Here is a 20,777-nt window from a genome sequence, read left to right on the forward strand (position 1 = left end):
TTGGGGTGCACCGATGGGCGACCAAACTGCTCAACACCTCCAGCAGCCACGATCTTGGGCATCTACATAAGGATGAAATAAATTGAGCTCAGCTGCAACAGCAGTGCCTCTGGGCAGCCTGCAGCTGAACACTACTTCTCCTGGGTGAGCAGGGACATGCCTGCAGCATGGGAGTACAAATATCCAGGGCCAGGAGCACCTTGAAGCCCTCCAGCTACGCACCAGGCCACGCACCAGTTCGGCGCATGAGCCTGGCCATCATCACAGTGGCTGTCCCAAAACTGCTACCTGTGATCCACCCTAGCAAGGAAATGAAACTGCGGCTCTTAGAGCGCTTCTGATGAATACTGTGGGTTAATATCAACTCCTGAGAGTTATTAATAACAACTCCAGCTCCTTTGCAGAGCCCCATGAAATCTCCCTGTGAGCTGAAGTCCTCCCCAAGCTGCTCTGCTGTAGAGAGCTAAAGGGTTCCCCTCTCTTTGCCCCTGCCTGCCTCCCTCTCCGAGTCAGGAGATGTAGATTTATGGTGATACCTCCTCAACATCCCAAAGTCCTCACCCGAGCTGTTTGAACACAGGGGCCATACACTCTTAACACAATTGCTACTTGGTTTTTGAGTGGGCAAAGACAATCCACCTGCTTCTGCGAGCAGCACGGCAATCTGTCAGAGTTCAAGGATCGTCTGGGCAATGTTCTTAGGCATATGGTTTAGTTTTAGGTAGTCCTGCGAGGAGCAGGGAGTTGGACTCAATGGTCCTTACAGGTCCCTTCCAACTTGAGATATTCTATGATTCTGTGAATCAATGCTCCTGTGCAGCTACGAGGGCAGAAGGAATGGCAGTTCTTCACACTGTGGCTATTTTCAGGGATAAAGAGATGGGCCAGCTGGATGAGAGATTTTTTTTTTTTTCCACAGGGACCTTTAACAGAGTCTATCGCAGCACAGAGTGGCTCCTCACCTACAGCACATGGAGCTGGTGGCGGTGGCCAAAGAAATCATTGGCAAAGAAACCACTGAGGACCAAAACACTGGCTTTGGCCACCTGACTTTGAGAGGAACAGCACGCATTGCTGCTACTCCACGCTGGGACAACCTCCTGCCTCCTCAGTGATACAACAGGAAAACAGAGCACTGGCACATGCCAGACAGATCCCGCCCTTTCTAAAAAAGAAATGTGTGATGATGTCTTGGGAAACGATCTCCCTGACTGGTACTCTCCTCATCTGCCTTAAAAAAATAAATTAATTAAAAAAAAAAAATTAAAAAAAAAAATCAACATTTTGTTTCATAAACAGTAAAGCTCTGCGGAGACGGGGCCTTGAGCAGCAGCCCAGCAGCAATTAAAGCATGAGCCATCCAGGCAGCACAGGCATAATGGCATTTATAGGGAGAGGGATGCGTTTGCAGTGCAAACGTACCGCGGGTTCCCACTGTGAGCCTTGGGTAATGAAGACATTCAGAAAGCAAAGAGAGAAGTCGGCTGCTCCCCAGGTTCCCTAGCTGAACATTGCTGGCACAGCAAGAAGTCACCTTCCAACCAGCGTTTGCTGGCCAGCTGTAAAACCAGAAGGCAACCCCCGTCCAACCGCAGCCCACTCAGGGCGTGGATGACACATGGACATCTCCCAAGCTTTGTCCTGATGGCACAGGACAAAGCCAAGGAGAGAATCAGCTGCCTGACAGCACCTCAGGGGGGATGTGCAGCGCTTTTCACCCAAGCAATGGGTTCTCCTTCACCTCCCTTGCCCTAAATCCACTCCTCCAACTCCCTGGGGCTGCTCCCCCATCTGCCAGGGCAAAGGAAAGCTCTCGGGGTCTGTCACCCTCATACAAAGGAGGAGGCTGAGCCTCAGAAAACACAAGTGTAATACTTGAAGTGATTCCCACGCAGCCATTCTGGGCTCCAACCTCCATCGCGATGGCCCAGGTAAAAGTCCTCCAGGTGCTCAACAGTGAAACCGTTGGTCAGAAGCCCCGGGGCAGCAGAAGCTGTCTCAAACCTGCAGCTTCCCAGCAAATGAGCTGGGAAAAAGCAGTGTCGTGCTGGAAGGCACAGAGCTGGAGGGTACGTGGTGAGGGTCACCATGCTGAAGGGGAACGCAGAGAAGCAGCAAGCTTACAGACATGTTTCAAATAGGAAATCATCACCCTCCAACCTTTGTTCTGATAAAGCATCACTGTACACACCTAGTATATGGGTTTATGTCTCTAATACAGACTTGGTAACAACATATGCTCACTTACTCCTGGCTCCAAACCCCTCCTTGGCACTCACTGTATTTACTTCTCATCCTTTCTGGAGGGGAACAGGTCGCAAATTTCCCCAAGTCTCCCTTGCTTCAGCTCCCCAGTGCCTCTGTCCATGAGTACAGAGCCTCTCCGTAAGCTGCTCACGGCAGCCGGACTGCCACCCCAGAAGTGAAGCCTGCCCGGCACCCAGCCCTTGCTCCAAGAGACTTCGTCTCCAAGAAAGAAGAGGCCACTTCTCTGTTACACTGAGCAAACCGCTTCTCGGCTGCTGCCAAACCACACGCAGCTGAAAGACTCCTTCAGCAGCACATTTCCATCATGACTCAGTCCTCCTTTTCTGAGTTACCCATGGGATTGAAGCAGGAGAATGAGCACCCATAGGGCTACCAAAGCCCAAAACGTACTGCCCCAAGGAGCTGATAGCACTGGGGGGTGACAAGGGGGTATGCTCTACTGTCACCCATCCCAGACTCCCCAGCAGCAGGGGCACGGTGGATGTATGCATTTCTGATGTATATTCTCGCTGCTCATGTTGCTACCTCTCCCCTCTGGTTGCTGACAGAGCACTGCTGTCAAATTTTTGCCTTGCCCGGTTTCTCACTCTCTACGTTTTCCATCTTCCTTGTTATAAAAACATCAGCAAAGCAAAAAACTCATCAAATATAACACAGACTTGGGGTTGTGGGGTTTTTTTGTCACTACCAAGTGACAAAATCTGGCTCGCAGGGTCCCTGGAGGGCAACCTGCCAAGGGACATGCACGGAGAGATGGCAGCGGCATAAGGAATTCCTAATGCTATAGGAAGATCCACTTGGGAGGAGATAAGGCTGCTGGTTTGTTCAAAACAAATTGGCTGAAAAAATCCTGGATGGAAAGGGAAGAGTCATCTTCTACATGTTTAGCCCAACAATCCCTTTCCCCAAAGAATCTACCGGCAATTCATTACGCTGGATTTGTAGCCAAGACGCTCCCACTCTCCAGAGACGTCGGATCAACACACGGAGGGGACCTGACATGTGCCACGGAGGTGCACAGCTCCTGCTGATCCACCCTGGCACACGGACCGCATGGCGTGTGTTAGCTCTATCCCAGGGAGGGAACATGTCTCGCGTGAAGGGGACAAAGAGGTGATGCAGGAACAGCAATGCTCAAAGGAAATGACAAGGCATGGATCCTTAATAAAGGATGGAAACTCTAGAGAACAGCTAAGTTTGGGGAGGAGCCTTTGGCAGCCTTTGTCACAGGTCTCTAAGAAATGCCTTGTATAGCCCTTGGATTTAATGTCTTCCTTTTGATGGGAATCCCAAACAAAGCTGAGGAGCTGGGTACTGCCCTTAGAAAGGGGAACAAATCTGCATTTCAGGAAGAAACCTTTAAGATAAGAAAGATGAGGAAACGTTTGAAATTGACTCCAGATCTATTATCTCCTGCTGGGCCATTCTGGAGGTCCTTTCCAACACTGCAGAAAACATCTTGGTGCAAAGGCTTAACTTGGCTTTGAGCTAGCAAAGGTCCAAGAGGTAAGGAGAGCCTATTCCTACTCTGTCTCTAACCACATAGAAGAAGAGTAACCAGGAGAGAGTTATGGCTCAGCCGTATCAGAGAAGGGGCATGGGTTGGCATGAGTTCGGCAAGTCCAACCACACAGCAACGGTTGGACTCTGCTGCTTCTATGATTGCTCTGCTCAAAGTAGCAGCAGTGACTGAAGAGTAAGGAGGAAAAAATGGGTTGAACAATTAGAAGAAAAAAAAAAAAAAGATCTAAGCACACAGCATCCCTTCCAGGCAGAGAAACAACACTCTTCTCTCCTGTCCAAAATAAACATGTGTGTCTGATTGATGCTGCTGGGAGTCTCTGATGATTGGCTCCAGCAAGGTTAGATGTATGGACGGTTAAATTCTATTGATCTCACCTTCGTGAGACCTGATGTTTGATTCCCTCAGTGTCAGACTGAGTGACCTTGATCTGACAATCTAGAATATCAACAGTGCTTAATGTGGACCAGAAATAGTATCTGACATGTTGCCCTTCTGCAGGGCTCTTCATGAGCAATTTGAGGTGTTAATAGCTTGGAGACAGTCTTCATTTCCAGCTCTGCCACAGAGGATCACATGGTGTCTGCTGAGGGACCCGGAGAGAGTACATTACTGCATAACCAACATGCAGAGCAGAAAAGGGAGCTGTCGTAACGTCCACAGTGCTAACGAGCCAGCAAAGGGGCTATGCCCAACCCTGTGGAGCCAAGGCTGCTATCCTGCCAGATGCTTTGGACCCTCAACTGCTACCAACTCAGCAGAGTTGGGTGACTCTGCATCCACTGGAAGAACGAGCACCTGCAGGCTCAGGTCCAGCAAAGCCCATTTCGGTGGAGACCAGGGTTATCAAAAGCTGAAAACTGAGTCAGCATTCACATTTCCAAAAACCTAAACTGGTTCTAAAAAAAGAAGAGGCAAGATCAACAGGTAACCAGCCAACAAGTGGCCCTAGAGGAAATTAATTCCACACAGCTTCACTCTGTTTGTTTCTCTTATTATAAAACACATGCATTGTTCTATCATCAAAATTAGATTTTCCCTTTAGCTGGTAATTAAACACTAATCTAATTTACCAGGGGATGACAGGGGCCTCCAAGCTGAGCTTACAGCCCTGCTCCTCTTCCCCTGCCCATCTCCCTCCACCTGCTTTTGCAGACTTTCCTCTGCATTTTAGGGTCTGTTCTTGAAGGTGCCATGCATCAAGAAGGGCCACACTGAAGACTTCTTGTTACTTGGCAAGACCCAGCTGTGAATGGGCTACCCCAATGCCCAGGTCTTCTCCTCCAAGCCCTCCTCATAGCCATAGCTAATTTCCACTTCCCAATAGGTCGTCTCCTCTGAGACAGATCCCAATGCCCTAAACAAAACTGTTTATTGATGATCTCTAGTATTTCTAATAGCAGCACGTCAAGGCACACTGGCTAACTTTGCTCGGTTTCCTAAGGCATTATGGAAAAACCATTTGCTACTGTAATCAAAACTGCCCAGACTAGACTTTTGTACTATGTAGAGAGGCCACAGCATGAGGAACTGCTAGAAACGTGTTTATAGACATGCTCCGGCAATACTGCCAGATTGGCTTGGAAACCACAGACCAGCGCTGGGTGGCCCTGCTCCGAGGGGATGTTCAGACAAGTCCTCCCACCAACATCTACAGCTGTACCCGAAGCTGCAGCAGAACCTGCCATTTCGCTGTAAAACACTGAAGAGCTGTTTGGTGAATGTGACGTACCATTGAACAGATGAAAACTCACTTCACCAAGGTGGTGTTTGCCTCAGGCCACGAAGGTCTGAGAAAGCAGCTTTCCATACCAGCTTTCCTTCCCAGGGGAACCAGTACAGGGGCTATGGTAAAGCAGCAGCAAGAGACTGGGGCAGCGGCACATCGTTCTGGTGGCAGTGCCTGTGTAAGTTTTTCGTATGGCATGACAACAAATAGGGTTGGCAGGGAAGGAAGAGAGCTCCCGTCACAGATCTGCTTCTCCAAGTGCCTAAGCGTGGCTTTGTAGCTCCAGAGACAAAGCAGGATTCTAGGTTACGGGCTATGCAAAAAGTGTTGGTAGCGTCTTACAGTCCCAGCTTGGCTGGAGAATGCTGCCTCTTTCCCAGCATCAAACTAGTGGAGATCACCTATTCCCTGCGCATCTAGCCTGACCACAGCTGGTAGGTGTTCTTTCCACAAAGGAAAGTTGAAAGCAATTTGTCAGATGCCAGGCAAACAGCTTGGTCTTTGCAAAGTACAAACAGGACACTGGGAAGAAGAGCTTCAAGGAGAGGGTGGAGGCGCACATACCTCATCTGGTTCACGTGGCTGTCCATCAGGAAGGACCAGTGGTACCGGACAGGAAGTGGGCTGCAGTTTGTCATCCTGACATAACGCACAGCTTCGGTGTCATTCAAGAGGCACCCAAAGTCCACGGCCATGGTCGGGAAATGGAGATTGGGGAAGTAGACTTCTCCCCGAACGGTGACCTGCTCCTCCTGAGGGTGCTCGAGAAAGCGTATCTTCAGAGCCTTCTCTGCTACCCAGGTATTCAAACCCTCTTCATAAGCAGGGTTAAAGCTGATGGAGAGATGAAGTTCCTCTCCTATCTCCAGCTTCATGGGCTGCAAGGAGATGAAGAGTATTAACCACCAGTGTGATGAAGTCCCAAGTTCTGACGGCATGAAAATGTAAATATTCAACGTGTGACCCCAACGTGGCCGCCTCAGTTCATCCTTCCTTTTCTTTACAGTGGGCACCTGCCCACAAGCACCACAACACTCTGGTCTGAGACTATCTCAGGCTCATGCCTCTGGGCTCTGCATCAGTACAAGAGGGAAAGAAAGACTGTCCTCCTGAATTCTGGACCCACAGAAGCTATATGCTAAATACATAACTAAACCAGCACTCTGGCAAGCCCGGGCCTTTTGCCCTGACTCCAGAGGAACATCTTTTTCCTCACAGCACAAGCGCAACGGCATTGCAGCCTCACCCTTGCAGGTGCTAGTCACTGGCACGGCACAGAAATGGTGGCCGTGCCTACCACAACACGTTTAGCAGAGTCCATACCCAACACCTTCCACCAACAACGGGGCAGGTGCCAGGGAGCAGCTGGAGGAGCATCCTCAGCCTTCCTGAAAGCAGGGCTGCCCTTGAAGGGAGCAAGCTGCTCTTGAGGTTATCCAAGGATGGCTGCTGGAGAGCTAGGATGGTTTCCAGGAGACACCTTTACTACATGGCGTGCCCAGACCTAGTTGCACGCTCCCCTCTCCTCATGGCTTAGAGCCAGGACATATTTCCCCAATTCAGATGATATTTCGTTTCCTTCAGCAACTCGTTTCAAATCTGATTTAGTTCAGGCCAGTCTACTGCTGATTCTAAAGAATAAACCTCTCTACCAGAGGACCTCCCAACAGAAATGCACCACCACTCTCCTCCCTCTTCAAACCCCACCAGCACGAAGGTCCACGGCTGCTCACCTGAACATCTGCGGGGAGGGGCTGCCGGTCCGCATCGCAGATCACGAAGGGTTGCTCCAAGGCCAGGACAACGCTGAGTGGCAGGGAGGACATGTTTTTTAATGAAAGAGGCTTGTGCTGAAGAGTTAGGACATCACTGGGTTGCTACAGAAACAGGAGACAAGGAAAAAAACCAACCTGAAGCGGCCACGGACCTCCTTCCCTTTTCTGATGCATTTCAAGGTTTTCAACCCCAAAAGAGCATACATCTCTATTTACTATTTTTATTCACTTCTACCCTTCTAGAAAGGTTTCCTTGAAGGAGATCAGAGGCTTTTCATCTTTAGAAACTACAGCATCCCCCAGGCGACAGGGAAACAGTCTCACGTACAGATGGGGGGATAGGACCCCGAGAGGAGGCAGCTGCTTGAACAAGATCAAAAGAGAAAGTGAACCCAGAGCTTTTGTCTCTGCGTGGTTTATATAAACTAGACAGGCTTTGGGAAACTACTTTGGGGTGTACTGACATCAATCAGCTGCAGCTTCGTAGTACTCGATAAATCAGAGCGTGTGGCATCAAGCAGACCACAGGCAGACATCAGGCAGAGCTGAAAAGCTTCTAATTAAAGCTGAACTGCCTGCTCACAGGATTTTGTGCTTCTCTGGAAGCCTGGGAACCAGAGGAGAGACCTGAAAACGCAGAAACTAAATAATGAAGTATCTTCTCTTTTTCAGACACCTCATGGGAGAGAGAAAGATGATGCAGGAGTCAGGATCCAGAGACTAGAGGGCTCCTGTTTTGTGTTGGTATTACCATCACTGCAGCGGAAGAACATCTGCGGGTCCTTTGAAGAAAGTGAGGCTTGGGGAAATGCAAAGAGCACACCAAGAGCAGAGAAGGCAAAGAGAGACAAGAGATGACAGTTTTCCCTCATCAGCCTGAGGAGCTGACAGCTCTCTCAGTTTTTCTCAGCTCCCCTACAGGATCAGTGTTCAGACTTCACTGTGCCTTGAAGGAGGATCCTCAAAAACCTCCCTTTATACTGAGTACAGAAACTGGTGTCTCTCTAGAAGTGGCCACGATCCCCCTCGGCAGAGCAGCTGTAATCTCAGTTTTACTTCGGTGAAGTTAAAAACCAGTCCCATCCCTGAAAACGTCCTCACTTACTTTACAAAGCACCTCAGGAGGGGTGAGGAGCAGGTTTAGCATCACTCAGCTGCAGCTCTCTGCTCTCCCACCTGCAGCCCCAGCACACGAGGGGGCTGCGCAAAGCCCACGCTGTTCTCGTGGGTCCCACACGTCTCACCCTGTGCCCTTGGCTCAGCAGCTCAATTCTGTATCCACCTCAAGAAAGGCTGAATACGGCTGGTGAGACTGTCCCCAAGCCCAGAGAAGCGAAATAATGATCTCGGTGTTAATGGCAAAAGCTTGGTCCTGCTCAAATCAATAGTCAAAGCCCTGAGGACTCGGACAAGATATTTAACTTCCCCCTTTGAACACAAGCACACACACCCCACGGGCTCTCAGTCATCAGCCAAGCTATTCAATGCCAGCATGCAATCCAAAGACTTACCTTCTCCACCCGGAAAGTGATTTCTCTGGAGGATATTTGCAGAATGGGAGCAACAAACTCACAGGTGACGTCCACTTGCATGATCTGTGCCTTCCCTGCCTTGCTCCCCACCATGGCGTGACACAGCAGCCGCTCCTTCACTACCTGCATGCAAGAGTCACACGTCACCCAGCGGGTGCTAGCAGGGCATCCAGAAAACACCCTGCATTTGCTAGCCACCCGACCGTGGACATAAAGGATTTTGATAGCCTGGATAAAAACTGTGCCATGGGATCTTGGCCATCAACCATCAACAGGTATTACTGCCCTAAAGTGACAGTCACTCGTCTCCTCAACAGCCCTCTCTCTTTCTATGCTACACCCTATTTATGCTGCACTCAAACATCCATACCGCTACACCCCAACATCCACAAAAGGCACTTGAGTCACGTGCTGTCTACAATCGTAATAATCCCTGCCCCAAATGATGCTTGTTTTGATGTGCCCCATCGCTAAGCATAATGCTTACAGAAAGCTGTAGGAACTGATTAAAAAAATATATAACTATACTAAGGGAAACAAGTGGTACAAGGGCCAATGCCAGCAAACCCTCCCTTGGAAGCTTAGTAGAAAGGATACATGGCAAAAACCCAAATAGCCAGCCTGCCTTCAGGTAAAGAGGGGATCACTCATTCCTAGGATGTACTGTGCCCTCCTAGAGCTGCTTTGAAAAGAAATCTCCCTAGGAAAGAGATGTCTTGCACTCCACACAAAAACCCTCTGCTGAAGCTGGATGCTCTTATGTTCAAGACTTTTTCCTGATTTCTCATGGTTTCACTTTCCCAAATTCCTCCCGTCATTTCTCATTCTTCCCTCTGGTACAACACCACAACCCAACAACTCCTCGGAGTCTACAGCCTCCAAAATCATCTGTGCTGCACGTGCAGTGCAGGCAGTTGGGCTTCTGGCCAACCTGAAGAGAATTAAGTTCCCAAGACCCCAAGTAAGGTGGAAAACCCACTCCCAGGGTCTGGGCTTTGACTGCACGAACCAGGCAGCCACAGCTGAGCTCACAGATCCCCTTTGGCCTTTCCGGGCAAGACACCCTCACCAATACCCTGATCATTTTCCTTCCTTTCTAGTACCTTTTTCCCTCTTCAGCAAAACCTTTGGGCTCAGAACTGCACAGGGACAATCCCATCACAGTCAATTGAGTGAGTAATCAAGTCTTCCTCAAGCTGCCACTCAGGCAACCCTTTAAAAAACCTTTCAAAGCACTGGTATCAGCAGGAGCTTAATGCAGATTTAGTCCATAGTTGCTTAAACATCTGTGCCCAGTGGTCCTGGAGCCAGGGAATGCACACCAGGGGTAGCTGGCAGTTTCTCTGCAGAGTTGGATTCCCCCTGGAAAGAAGGGTCCAGGGAGAACACCCAGTGACCCTGCTGAAATCCCTCCCCTCTCAGCTGCCATCCAAGGCTGCTGCAAGACCTGGCTGCCCTTGGGACACCGGGGCTGGCTAAGAGACTGGGGCGAGCTGTTCTGGAAATATTGACAAAAGTCAAGCTGTCAATTATAATGATCCCTGGGAAGAGACTCCCACATGGGGAATGATCATTAGAGCTGACACACCCTGTTCGTTTTTTCTCCTCCAGGACTCAGTGCTAGACAAGCCCTCTGCTTACGTTTGTCTACAGAGGAAAAATGATGCTGCTCCCAGACACTCCCGCCCTTCACAGGTGGTTTGTTTTGCTCACTGCTTCCCCCAGATAGATGACCTTGCATTTTTTAATCTACTTTCTGCCTGTCCCCCTAGTCCAAGTATAACTTATTTGCCCTGCCCTTCCTTTCTGCCTCAGCACATGACACCTTATAACCTGCCCTTGGCCCCTGAAGTAGCAATACTTCCTTCAGCCCCCATTTTGGTGTCAGCAAGTTGGGTTTATGGTAGCTCTAGAAACACAAAAAAAAGCCTTAGCAACTGATGGTGGCCAGCAAGAAAAGCAACTGGTGCTGCCGTGGTAACTTGTGGCATTAAAACAGTTTCTGGAAAGTTCTTGCTCATTTTCGCAGGCAAATGTCAAGGGGCTGCAAAAGAACTCCCAGTGGACGTGATCCGATGGGAAAGGCTCAGCCCTCATGGGGGACCTCACCTGTGGAGTGCTGGAGAAGCCTTCCAGGGTCATCTCCACAGTCTTGCCCGGCATCAGCTCCATCCTCAGAGGCCGAAGCTTAAACACGGGGCAGGCAGGTTTGGGGTTCTGGGCGGAGTCTTTGCCCTTGGTGGTACCAATGGCAGGGAGACGATGATGCCGGTGAAACGGGCTGAAACCTTCTGTTGTCCAACACAGGTACTGGGTGCGTCGCCCTTTATTCGTCATCTTGAAGTGGTAGCAGCAGGGGTCCAGGCTAGAAGAGAAGCAGAGATGGAAAATGTCACGGGAGCTGCCATTTCCCAGCGATCACCCAGCTTCAGCACCCTGAAGGCATTATCCGACTGCACACTCAGCAATAAAGGCACCTCCAAAAAGGCTGACCTAGCTCAAAGCTACAGCAAGAGCCAGACCTTGGTTGCCCCGAAGTTTATCACCATCCAGCAGCTGCTCTGGTTGTGCACAGCAAGGAAAAGCTTCGTGAAGAACATTGTGGTGGGTTGACCTCGGCTGGATGCCGGGTGCCCACCAAGCCACTCAATCACTCCCCTCCTCAGCAGGACAGGGCGGGGAGAAAATAAGATGGAAAAAAACTCGTGGGTCACGAGAAAGGCAGTTTAATACGGCAAAAGCAAAGGCCGTGCACAGAAGCAAAGGAAAAGAAAAGATTTATTCTCTACTTCCCATCAGCAGGTGATGTCTAGCCACTTCCCGGGAAGAAGAGCTTCAGTACGCTTAGCGGTTGCTCCACAAGACAAATGTTGTAATAACAAATGCCCCCCCTTCCTCCTTCTTCTCTTAGCTTTTATTGCTGAGCAGGCGTCGTATGGGATGGAACATCCCTTTGGGCAGTTTGGGTCAGCTGTCCTGGCTATGACCCCTCCCAAGATCTTGCCCACCCCCAGCCTAGCGGGGATGGGGGAATGTTGGAGAGACAGCCCTGGTGCTGTGCGAGCACTGCTCAGCAGTACCCAAAACACCGGTGCCTTATCAGCACCCTTCTAGCTACCAATACAAAGCACAGCACTATGAGGGCTGCTATGGGGAAAATGAACTCCATCTCAGCCAGACCCAACACAAACATCATCTCAGTTGCTGCAGACAGAGCATCACCAGCCTTTGGGGCTTAATAATCCGAGTATTTTTCCAAGGGGCTTCCTGTAGGTCTCGCTGCATCAGACACTGAGCTGGCCTGGCCTGGCTGCAAGTGGAGGGAGGAACAGCTTCGCTGCCATTTCACCTTCCCCTTGGGAACTGCTGCCTCAGGTGGCTTCCTCCAAAGATGCTACTGGGGAGGCTGCAGGGTATACAGACTCATCTGGTGACCTGGGCACCACCTGCCTCACTGGTGGGATCCCCCTCATCCCCCCATCCCTTAGGGAGCAGCCAACCCTCATCGCCCCCAACATATCGCCCTTTGCCTCAACAGTGCAGCTGGTTTTGTGTTTTAGGGAGATAAATGCACTCTGAGAACACAGGATCAACAGAAGTTTTCCCAATACGAACACGGCAGCAAGACCAGCTCTAGCTGCTGAGGGAACGGAGCGACAACCAGAGATGAAGAACTAGAGCTAGATATAAAGCCAGATGAATATTCAATGGAAATTGATTCCTTCAGGTAAAGAAACACTAACCGCAGGCTAGTCTGGAGTAATTATTTTACCCTCTATAAAGCTGAGCATGACCAGGAAATGAAGAGTTCCTGGAACAGTTATTGTCTTTTTGAAAGGTACAGAACATGTGGCTTACAAAATGCATGTCTGCCATAAGCAGCTAAATACAAACACACAAGCATGTACTATAGAACAAACAAGTCTGTGAAACACACTGTTAAAAAAAAAATAATGAGGTTTACAAGTTTAGTATGAAATGGTGTGTGTTGTGGAGAGCAACGGATGAAAGCTCGGAGCAGCTCTGGGGAGATGCAGAATTTGTGGCTCTGGGAAAGCCCAACTCATCGGAGATGTTACCGGGGTCCCACCACAGCTCACTCGGTGGCAGTTCTGCAGCCGACACCAACGGCAACAACTCCAAACAGAGCCTGCGGGTGAAGGGGGGCAGAGCACAATGACATGAGCCACCCCAACATTGTCCCCTGTGTTGTGTAGCCAATCTGCGGCTGCACAGAGCACAGGACACGCTGGACAAGCACCAACCTCCCTGCAACGTCCCTGCTGATGTGGATGGCTTGTGGATGCATATTTAAGTTGCTGAAAATCTATCCTAAATGCTTAAGGTAGGATTAACCTGCTCTTTCTAACCAAAAATGTAGGTATCAGAGCACTGTGGACCCTCTTTGCAGCCAGGGAAAGGAACAGGCACCTCGAGAAGATGATGCCTCTCGCCCCAAAAGGTCTCCAACACAAGGCAAGCAGCACTTTGCAAAGGCTTATTTCCCTCCCCTGTTTAGAAGGACGTGCCTGGTTTCAGACACACACGGAAGCATCAACAAATCCCCTCCTCCGAGCCAAGCTCTTTCAATAAATACTCTCAATTTATCCCACCCAACCTCTCCTCCTCTCCCTTTCAGAGCTGGGCCTGCAGCCACCCTCACTTGCCCGTGCCCCGGGCTGCTGCTGCGGTCTTGACAGAGGAGACAGGGAGGAAAGCAGGCAGGAGTGACGAGGAAAGAGCAACTACGTCTCATAAAGAGCAGCCTGGCAGGGGAGCCGGGGATGACGAGTGAACTAAGGCATGATACAGGGCAAAGACAAATTCTGCTGCTCCTCCAGGACTCCCGGCAGAGGGGAAATAAAGCAGCACCATTACTTTACTCGAGGAGTTGCTAACAAGCTACCTCCACAGTTTTCCGCTGCTGCAAGATGATACTCCACAGTGAGTGAAAAAGCAAGCCATGTTATTCCAAAGGGAAATATGTTTATACTCGTGATGTAGTGTTTTCCAGCAGGAGGCTTCGGGGACCTACTGTTCTTCCTCCGTATCTTTATTTGATAAAGTGAGGAAATAAAGGTATTATAAGTAAGGGCAATTCAGTGACAATTTAGCAACTGGTGTCCATTTTGGTGGCTTTTGATGGCATCTAACATCTTTCAAATGGCCATAAAATGCTTCTAAAGGAATTCTTGTGGCTTCAGTGAAACGGAGCCAGGACCTTGAGCACGGAAGGAGAACTAGCCTGAAGGACTACAGCAAAACTCCTCCTGGCTGAGCCCACGGCAGAAGCGGGAGCTGAGAGGTAGCCTACCTGAAGTGGCGTCCCAAGTTGAGCTCCGGACCAAAGGGTTTGTCAGTGACAATGGTGGTGCCAATGCCGACAGCCCGGACGGGGATGACATAGGAACGGCTGTTCTCTATGAACAGGTTCACCTCGTCCCTGAATTTCTCCGTGTCATCCAAGTTTGCGATGATGGTCACAGACACCTCAGTCTCGGGGGGGATCACTCCTTTACTGGGTTCAATCCTCCAGCGCGAGCGTTTGCCAGCCTGCAAGACAAGCCAAACACTAACTTAGCATGGAAACCATGGACCCTGGTCTCTTGTAGGGTGCAGGAAAAGGAAGGACTAAAGATACGAGGGTAAAAACCAGAAAGGCTTCATTTCCCTAAATCTAAGCTACGGTGTCTGCAAACAGCAACTATGCAGGAGCTTATACAACCTGTAGTTTACCCTCCTTTAACAGACTCACTTCATTAACCCCGTTTTGCCCAACCCAAGAGATGCTCATCCTCAGGAGAAGGTTATTCCCCCTCCTCTTTTGGTCTCTCTTTTGGAGTGCGCACCAAGGGAAGCTACTTTATCTCTCCTGGCTTCCCAACAACGGTGGCCGGGTTTGCATGAAGGCTCAAGGCCAGAGGAAGCCAGAGGACTGCTCAAATCCCACCGTGGCAGCCACGTGCCTGGGGGATACTGCTGAGAGCCTGAAGAATAACTCTGCAAAACCGGTCGTCTCTCCCAAGAGTTAGGCAGTGCTTCTCAACAGCCCCTGAAGGACTGAAGCACTCGGTCCCCACTGATCACCAGCTGCAGCGAGGTGTCCCACTGTCCTTGGCTTTGAAACACTCAGCTGTAAGTGTTTACAGCAGGGCAGTAAAGAACTAAGCAGAAAGAAAGGGCAAGACATGCCCTGTGGGCATGGCCCGGGCTTCCCAAGCATTCTCCTCCTCTGGTTTCTCATGCACCTTGCGCTACAGATGGGGCAATGAGGGGGCTGGACCCCCGGTCCATTTAAAAGCACAGTTGCAGGGAGCAAGCTTGCAGCGGACAAAGAGAAACGCATGCAACATCCCCTGGCCAGCATGAAATGCACTGGGATGTAGATGTACGGCTTCAAAGTGTCCATCACGGTGTTAGTGGCACACGCACCCCACAGTTCAGTGCTGTGTTTGGGACGACAGGCACTACTCACCCAAAACACCGCAGTATTCTAAGAGAAAAGGCTTTTTTCTTCTTTTTTTAATGAAAAGCAAGGATGAGCTTGCAGGCCTGACATGATCCAAGTGCCTGATCCAGGTGAAGTCAGCTTGAGTTTCCATCTGTCAGCCTGGTGGCACTGAGCTCTAACAGGACACCAGACAGCCCAAGGGAGAAGAACACCAGAAAACCAAGCAGCACTTCAAAGTCATGGAAAGCATTTTAAATAACCCCCCCAAATGACCTCTGCTAACGAGGGTAAGACTAGCGGGAGGACAGGGAAGCAGTAACTTGCTGAGCATTCAGGGTCCCGGCAGCGTGGGGAGGTGCCCCAGCTATGAAAACTCCTTAGGCTGACTGCACGTCAGGTCTGCATGCCTGCATCCCAGGATGGAGCATGCCAAAGGCATCAAAATTATTCCAGGCACTGGCAAAACTAATAAACTCAGTTCCAGGCTCTTCAAAGCCTTCCCTCCCCGCAGCCTGCGCAATTCGCTCAGATAACAACAAAATCGCACATCAGCCAGAACAAAAAACAGAATCACTAAAACAGCATCTCTTTATCGGCACTGTTTTGAAGTTTATCTCCCTGTTTTGCTGTCTCTCCATATGACCATTTCTTTAATAAAGGGCATGTCATCAAAAGCTTGAGATAATATGCAATGAAATCAGGAAATGAAACAAAACCTGCACTAAATGAGGAGAGAAGCAAATATGGGAATGGGAACTGCATGTTCTCTCCTTGCTTACACTGAGTTTGACCAAAACTCTTTATATGCTGCCTGAAAATCACTTGATTCTCTCTAGGGAATCCCAGTGAGAAGATAAACAGGTGCAGCTTCTTTTTTTTTTTTTTAAATAAACAAAACATGGTCTCTTCTGCAACATCAGCTCCAGTTGAATCTGAGGGCAGCTCATCCCTGGGAAGGTGGAAGGGGATCTGCTCCCCAGGTGCTCTCCTGAAGACGACAACACATCTGGCTGGATGACCGCTGCTGGAGACCACGCGGCAGTGAGCTCCATCAGGAGCACAGGGCTCTGGATTAGGGAGGTCAAGGATCCCGTCAAAGGAGACAGGAACCCAAAATTAGGAAACAGAGCACCGTCACTACAAGGGGAAGTCCCAAGAAAGCTTTCCTCTCTCCTCCCTCATTACAAGGCACCAGGAAAACACCGTTTGCCTCCCTGCGGTAGCACATAACACACCCAGCACGGTGGTTATGCAGGCAGAAGAAAGCTGCCGCTGATTAACAAAAATTGCACCCTAGGCCTTGTCTTTTCCTTCCTGATCTCACAGGTGTGATACGCAGCTGCCTTCTGTGATGCTGAGACATGTCATTCTTGGTAGCCAAATAAAAGATGCCTGAGGAGACAGAGTGACAACAAACAAGTAGGAAATGATCAAAGAAAGATGCTTTTTTCTCTCTGCCTTTCTGCAGGGAAAGCAAACACTTCCATTAATCAATACAACTCTTTTGCACTTGTCAATACAGCAAAAATCAGATACTTAGGGAAACAGGAAAAGACGATGACAGCGACAGCAAGGAGGAGAAACGGCCACTTTTTTCAGCAGGTCGCATCAGCCCCCAGCTAAGCTGCAGCAGCTCCTTCATGTTGACCTATTCCTCCAGTCTTTTTTACCACAAAAAAGGCAAATCCTCCCCTTGCGGGATCCACAGGATGCTCTAACAGGGCTGCCTGGCAGCTGGGAAAGCAATCTGACAAAGAAAGGTACGTCAGACAGACACAGGATTCAGTGGATGAGCATGGGATAACACGCTGGCCCCAAGGGTCACAGCCCTGCAGCTACCCCGGCAAGCAGGGATAAGTCAACCAAGGACTAGGGTATGAAGTCCCTACACTCCAGTACAAACCCAAAAAGTCCCATCTCAAGGCACAGCTTTGGAGGGGGTTTTTATTTCCTTCCTTCTGGTGGCAGAGATGCTCAGTGCTGCTCCCCGCAACTCATCCGACAGACACAAGAGGGGCACGGGGAAGCCTGTGCATGATGAGGAGTACTCCAGGTAATTCCTTAAGTCTCTATCCCAAAGTGAAGTTATCCACAAAAAACATCTCAGCTTGCTCAGATAATGCTCTTTTCTCCCATAAAGCAAGAAGAAAGCTCGACTTGACAGGAACAGCAATTTGCATGTGGTGGTTAAGGATACCACCATGGCCATCTGCATTACAGCATTTTCCTTTTCTGTTTTGAACAAGACACCAGCCTTTTATTTGCCCTGTTGCTGCCCCTTAATCTAATCTCATTCAGGTTGTTGAGCTGCCAGTCAGCATGCTGTAATGTTGCTGATCCAACACTGCTCTGAAAATTTCAATCAAGAGCTCTTTCTTTCGAGTGGGGACCGTGATCCAGAAGCCTAACTGCAAAGAGCCAGGGTTTTGAGATTAGCCATCAAACGGGAAACAGGGAAATCCCAGCTCGCTGTCCTGCGGCAGTCTCCAAGCAGGAAATCAAAGCAGCAGCTTTGGCATCTTCGAGAACACAAGACTTGGGTTCAGGGGCGCAAATGAATGAAGGATGCCCACGTCACCCATCAGCTAGGCTAAGGGACGGCCGGAGCCAGTTCTGCTCTCAGATCTACATGTGCAGGTCACCCTGACACCCGACTGCATCTCAAATTTTATCTCCAAAATTATTCAGTCCCTTCTTCCCATCAATAAACTGCCAGGCAGCAGCAAAGGGCAAAACTTCAACCGAGGCAACAAAACAGCACCAAAGTAGGCAGCTGCTGAGGGCAAGGGAGGAGCTGGAGCACACCTCGCCTGCCACGGTGCTGCTCCCATCAGGCAGGCTCAGCATCACCGTCCTGAAGGGTCTGAAGAGCCCTTGCTGAAACGGCTGATCCAGCAGGTTCCCAGCACCTGCCTCCTTGAACATCTCCAGGATAGCAGCAGCTATCCTGAGAAGCTGAGATGCTCACCATGGGGTAACTCCATGCTGGGGAGTCAGCAGAGGGGCTATGGAACAGCAGAGGCCATCTTTGCTGCAGGAAAAGAAGTCATCCCTGAACCACCTCATATTACTGTTTGAGTTATTGATTAGCACAATATTTGCAGAGATCGCAGGGAAGCAGGATGGGATTTATTGCCCAGTCCCATAAGTTAGGGCACTGAGGCAATGGAGAGGCAGATACACCCCTGCAAGCTCCCTGGGTGCACTGCAAGCTGCCCAGGGGAGGGAGGGAAGGCATCACACCCCGACGGTAGTACCTAAACGGAGCTCTGAAGGTCAGTCTTGGGTACAAGCATGCAAACCCCATCATTTATACACCAGTACCACCCATCCGAGGTGGCTTGCTCTCTGCAGAGATGGAAAGCAGATTTTCTTTGTGGAGCCAAAGAAAGCTGCCCTGGGAATCCCCCACTTTGAGGTTATGTTTATGCTCCGGGGCACAGAAACTGGAGCGAACAAGCTGCAAAAGCAGCAAAAGGGAAATTCAGCCTGGGTTAACCAGCCCCAGAACTTCAACCCACCTAGCACAGAGAAGCACAAACCCCCTCCAAACCCTGTTTTCCTGCCTCCATCCCCCCTCCAGTGGGGAGCACATCCCACCCAGCCTCAGCACCCGAGCCCTTCCCGCCTGCATCAGCCCCACTCCCCCTGCCAGGGAAGCAGCCAAGCTCTCCTCCTGCTATGCAGCTTGTCACACTAGGCAGCCTCCATGAATTAAATAACCTTCTTCTGCAGCTACTCTCCAGAGATGCTCTGCAATGCTACGGAGTCTACAGACTCTGTCGCTACACCACCCTTACAAGCATATCTTTGGGCAACAACCCAGCTGGGGTGACCCCCAGTAGGGGTGAAACTCACCTCACCACCAGCAGTTGGAGGACAGACCTCACACCCTAGTCTCTATCGTCAGCTGGAGGTTGAGGCAAAGCAGATGCAGATGGAACAGGGAAACCACAGGGAAACCCATGCTCTTTCAGGAGCAAAGGGCCACAGGGTTCCCTTCATCGCCTAGAGCTCCAAAAGCATAACTCTCAGAGCTAAATACCTTCCACAAAACAAAGGGACAACTTGTAAAAGTGATCCAGACTCATTTCTGCTCAAACATCTATGCAAACTTTCTATTTTACTGAGGGGTTCCCCAGAGAAAACCGCCCCCAGAGCCAGGCTCCTCTTGCCACGTTGTGATGGAATATCTCCCTTTCTCCCTCGGGGAGCAATATGGAAATGTTGCATAGAAAGGTCAAGTCACAGGCTGCTATGGACCATTTTTGCTGGAAAAGAGCCCCACAGATACTTACCATCTCTGCCCAGAAGGATGCAGGGATGACAGTCTGATTGCAGAGGCGGAGAGTTTGGGAAGCATCTTGTAAAACTTGGATACGGCCAAAATTTATTTTACTCGGGTGCACGGAGACAACTGGTCCTTCTCCAACGCTCACTAAATGGATCTTCTGCTCCAGGAAGCAGGTAGGAAAGATCAAAGAGAACAGGGAAAGTTGAAAAAGATTAGACCACTCTAAGGGTACTCCTAGACTGAGGGATGATTAGGGTGGTTTGAAATTTCCAGTGTGGTAAGACTGAAACAGAAGGCCTGGAGCACGTGTGGGATCTGGAGCCATCCCATCTGAAAGCCACAAGCTCCCGGTATCAGGGGGTAAAGAAACCCAGTTTCCCACGCTTGCTTTTTCACACCTCCTCCACACTGTTAGCTCTCTTCCCTGTACCCTGTGCCTGCTCCCACCCCTTTTCCTGCTCAGCCTTGCCCCAAACCACCCTCCCTGACTTCTGCTGCTGCACAGCCCCACTTGGAGACTAACTTCGTTAACACTCCCAAAGCGACACCTGTGACAACCAGCACAAGTCAGAAGCAAAGCAGGCTCTTCAGAGTACAGATCATGCAAGTTACTTGCCTCTGATTTGTGCTTGTGTGTATTCCTGGTATTATATGAATAACAGACATAAATTCTAGTGGGGGGAAACCCTTCTTTTGAAGGGAAGCATGCCTTATATTTACGAGCAACTCTTTTGTCAAACTTCACATTTCCCTGCAAAGCCTGCGTTGCCTGGCCTTCCCGTTGACTGCTTTACATGGCACACCCACAAGGGCCTGGGTTGAGAGGTTCAGTGGCATCCAGGGGATTTAGCAGCATCATTTCCATTCCTTTTCATGGAAGTTTAAATCCCGCAACTACTTTCAACATGTCAGCCTTCCTTTCTGTTACAGAAAGCCTCAGGTTCCCAGCAATCCTCTGACATCCTCCTTCATGCTCAGACAGATGACAAGACATTTTAAAACAGCTGCTTCAAAAGTTAGTATCCTTTTAATTTAAAGTGTAACTAAATTTCATCTAGATTTCAGCTAGATGAAGCCAGGACACTACATACAACGGTCTCTTGACCACATTTTGTTGTCGCTGCTGCTGTTGTGTATGCAAATGGTGTGGAGACTCACATGTTTTCAGCTGGGACTTTTGGCAAAGAGATTTGATGGATATTTCTC

At 49.9% G+C, this 20,777-nt stretch overlaps 1 protein-coding gene across 1 annotated transcript in view; it reads right to left on the reverse strand.

The window, feature by feature from the left end:
• Window positions 1-20,777, reverse strand: part of LOC132317440 (hydrocephalus-inducing protein homolog) — a 69,973-nt gene that overhangs the window by 12,016 nt on the left and 37,180 nt on the right. Inside the window, exons 17-22 of the mRNA XM_059820808.1 lie at window positions 19,576-19,728; window positions 14,141-14,379; window positions 10,936-11,191; window positions 8,806-8,949; window positions 7,253-7,396; window positions 6,084-6,397 (exon numbers count right to left, since the gene is read on the reverse strand). Of these exons, the coding sequence (XP_059676791.1) occupies window positions 6,084-6,397; window positions 7,253-7,396; window positions 8,806-8,949; window positions 10,936-11,191; window positions 14,141-14,379; window positions 19,576-19,728 (1,250 nt within the window). The remainder of the gene's footprint in view (window positions 1-6,083; window positions 6,398-7,252; window positions 7,397-8,805; window positions 8,950-10,935; window positions 11,192-14,140; window positions 14,380-19,575; window positions 19,729-20,777) is intronic.

Source organism: Gavia stellata, chromosome 8, assembly GCF_030936135.1.
Source record: "Gavia stellata isolate bGavSte3 chromosome 8, bGavSte3.hap2, whole genome shotgun sequence".
Classification (NCBI taxonomy): Eukaryota; Metazoa; Chordata; class Aves; order Gaviiformes; family Gaviidae; genus Gavia; species Gavia stellata.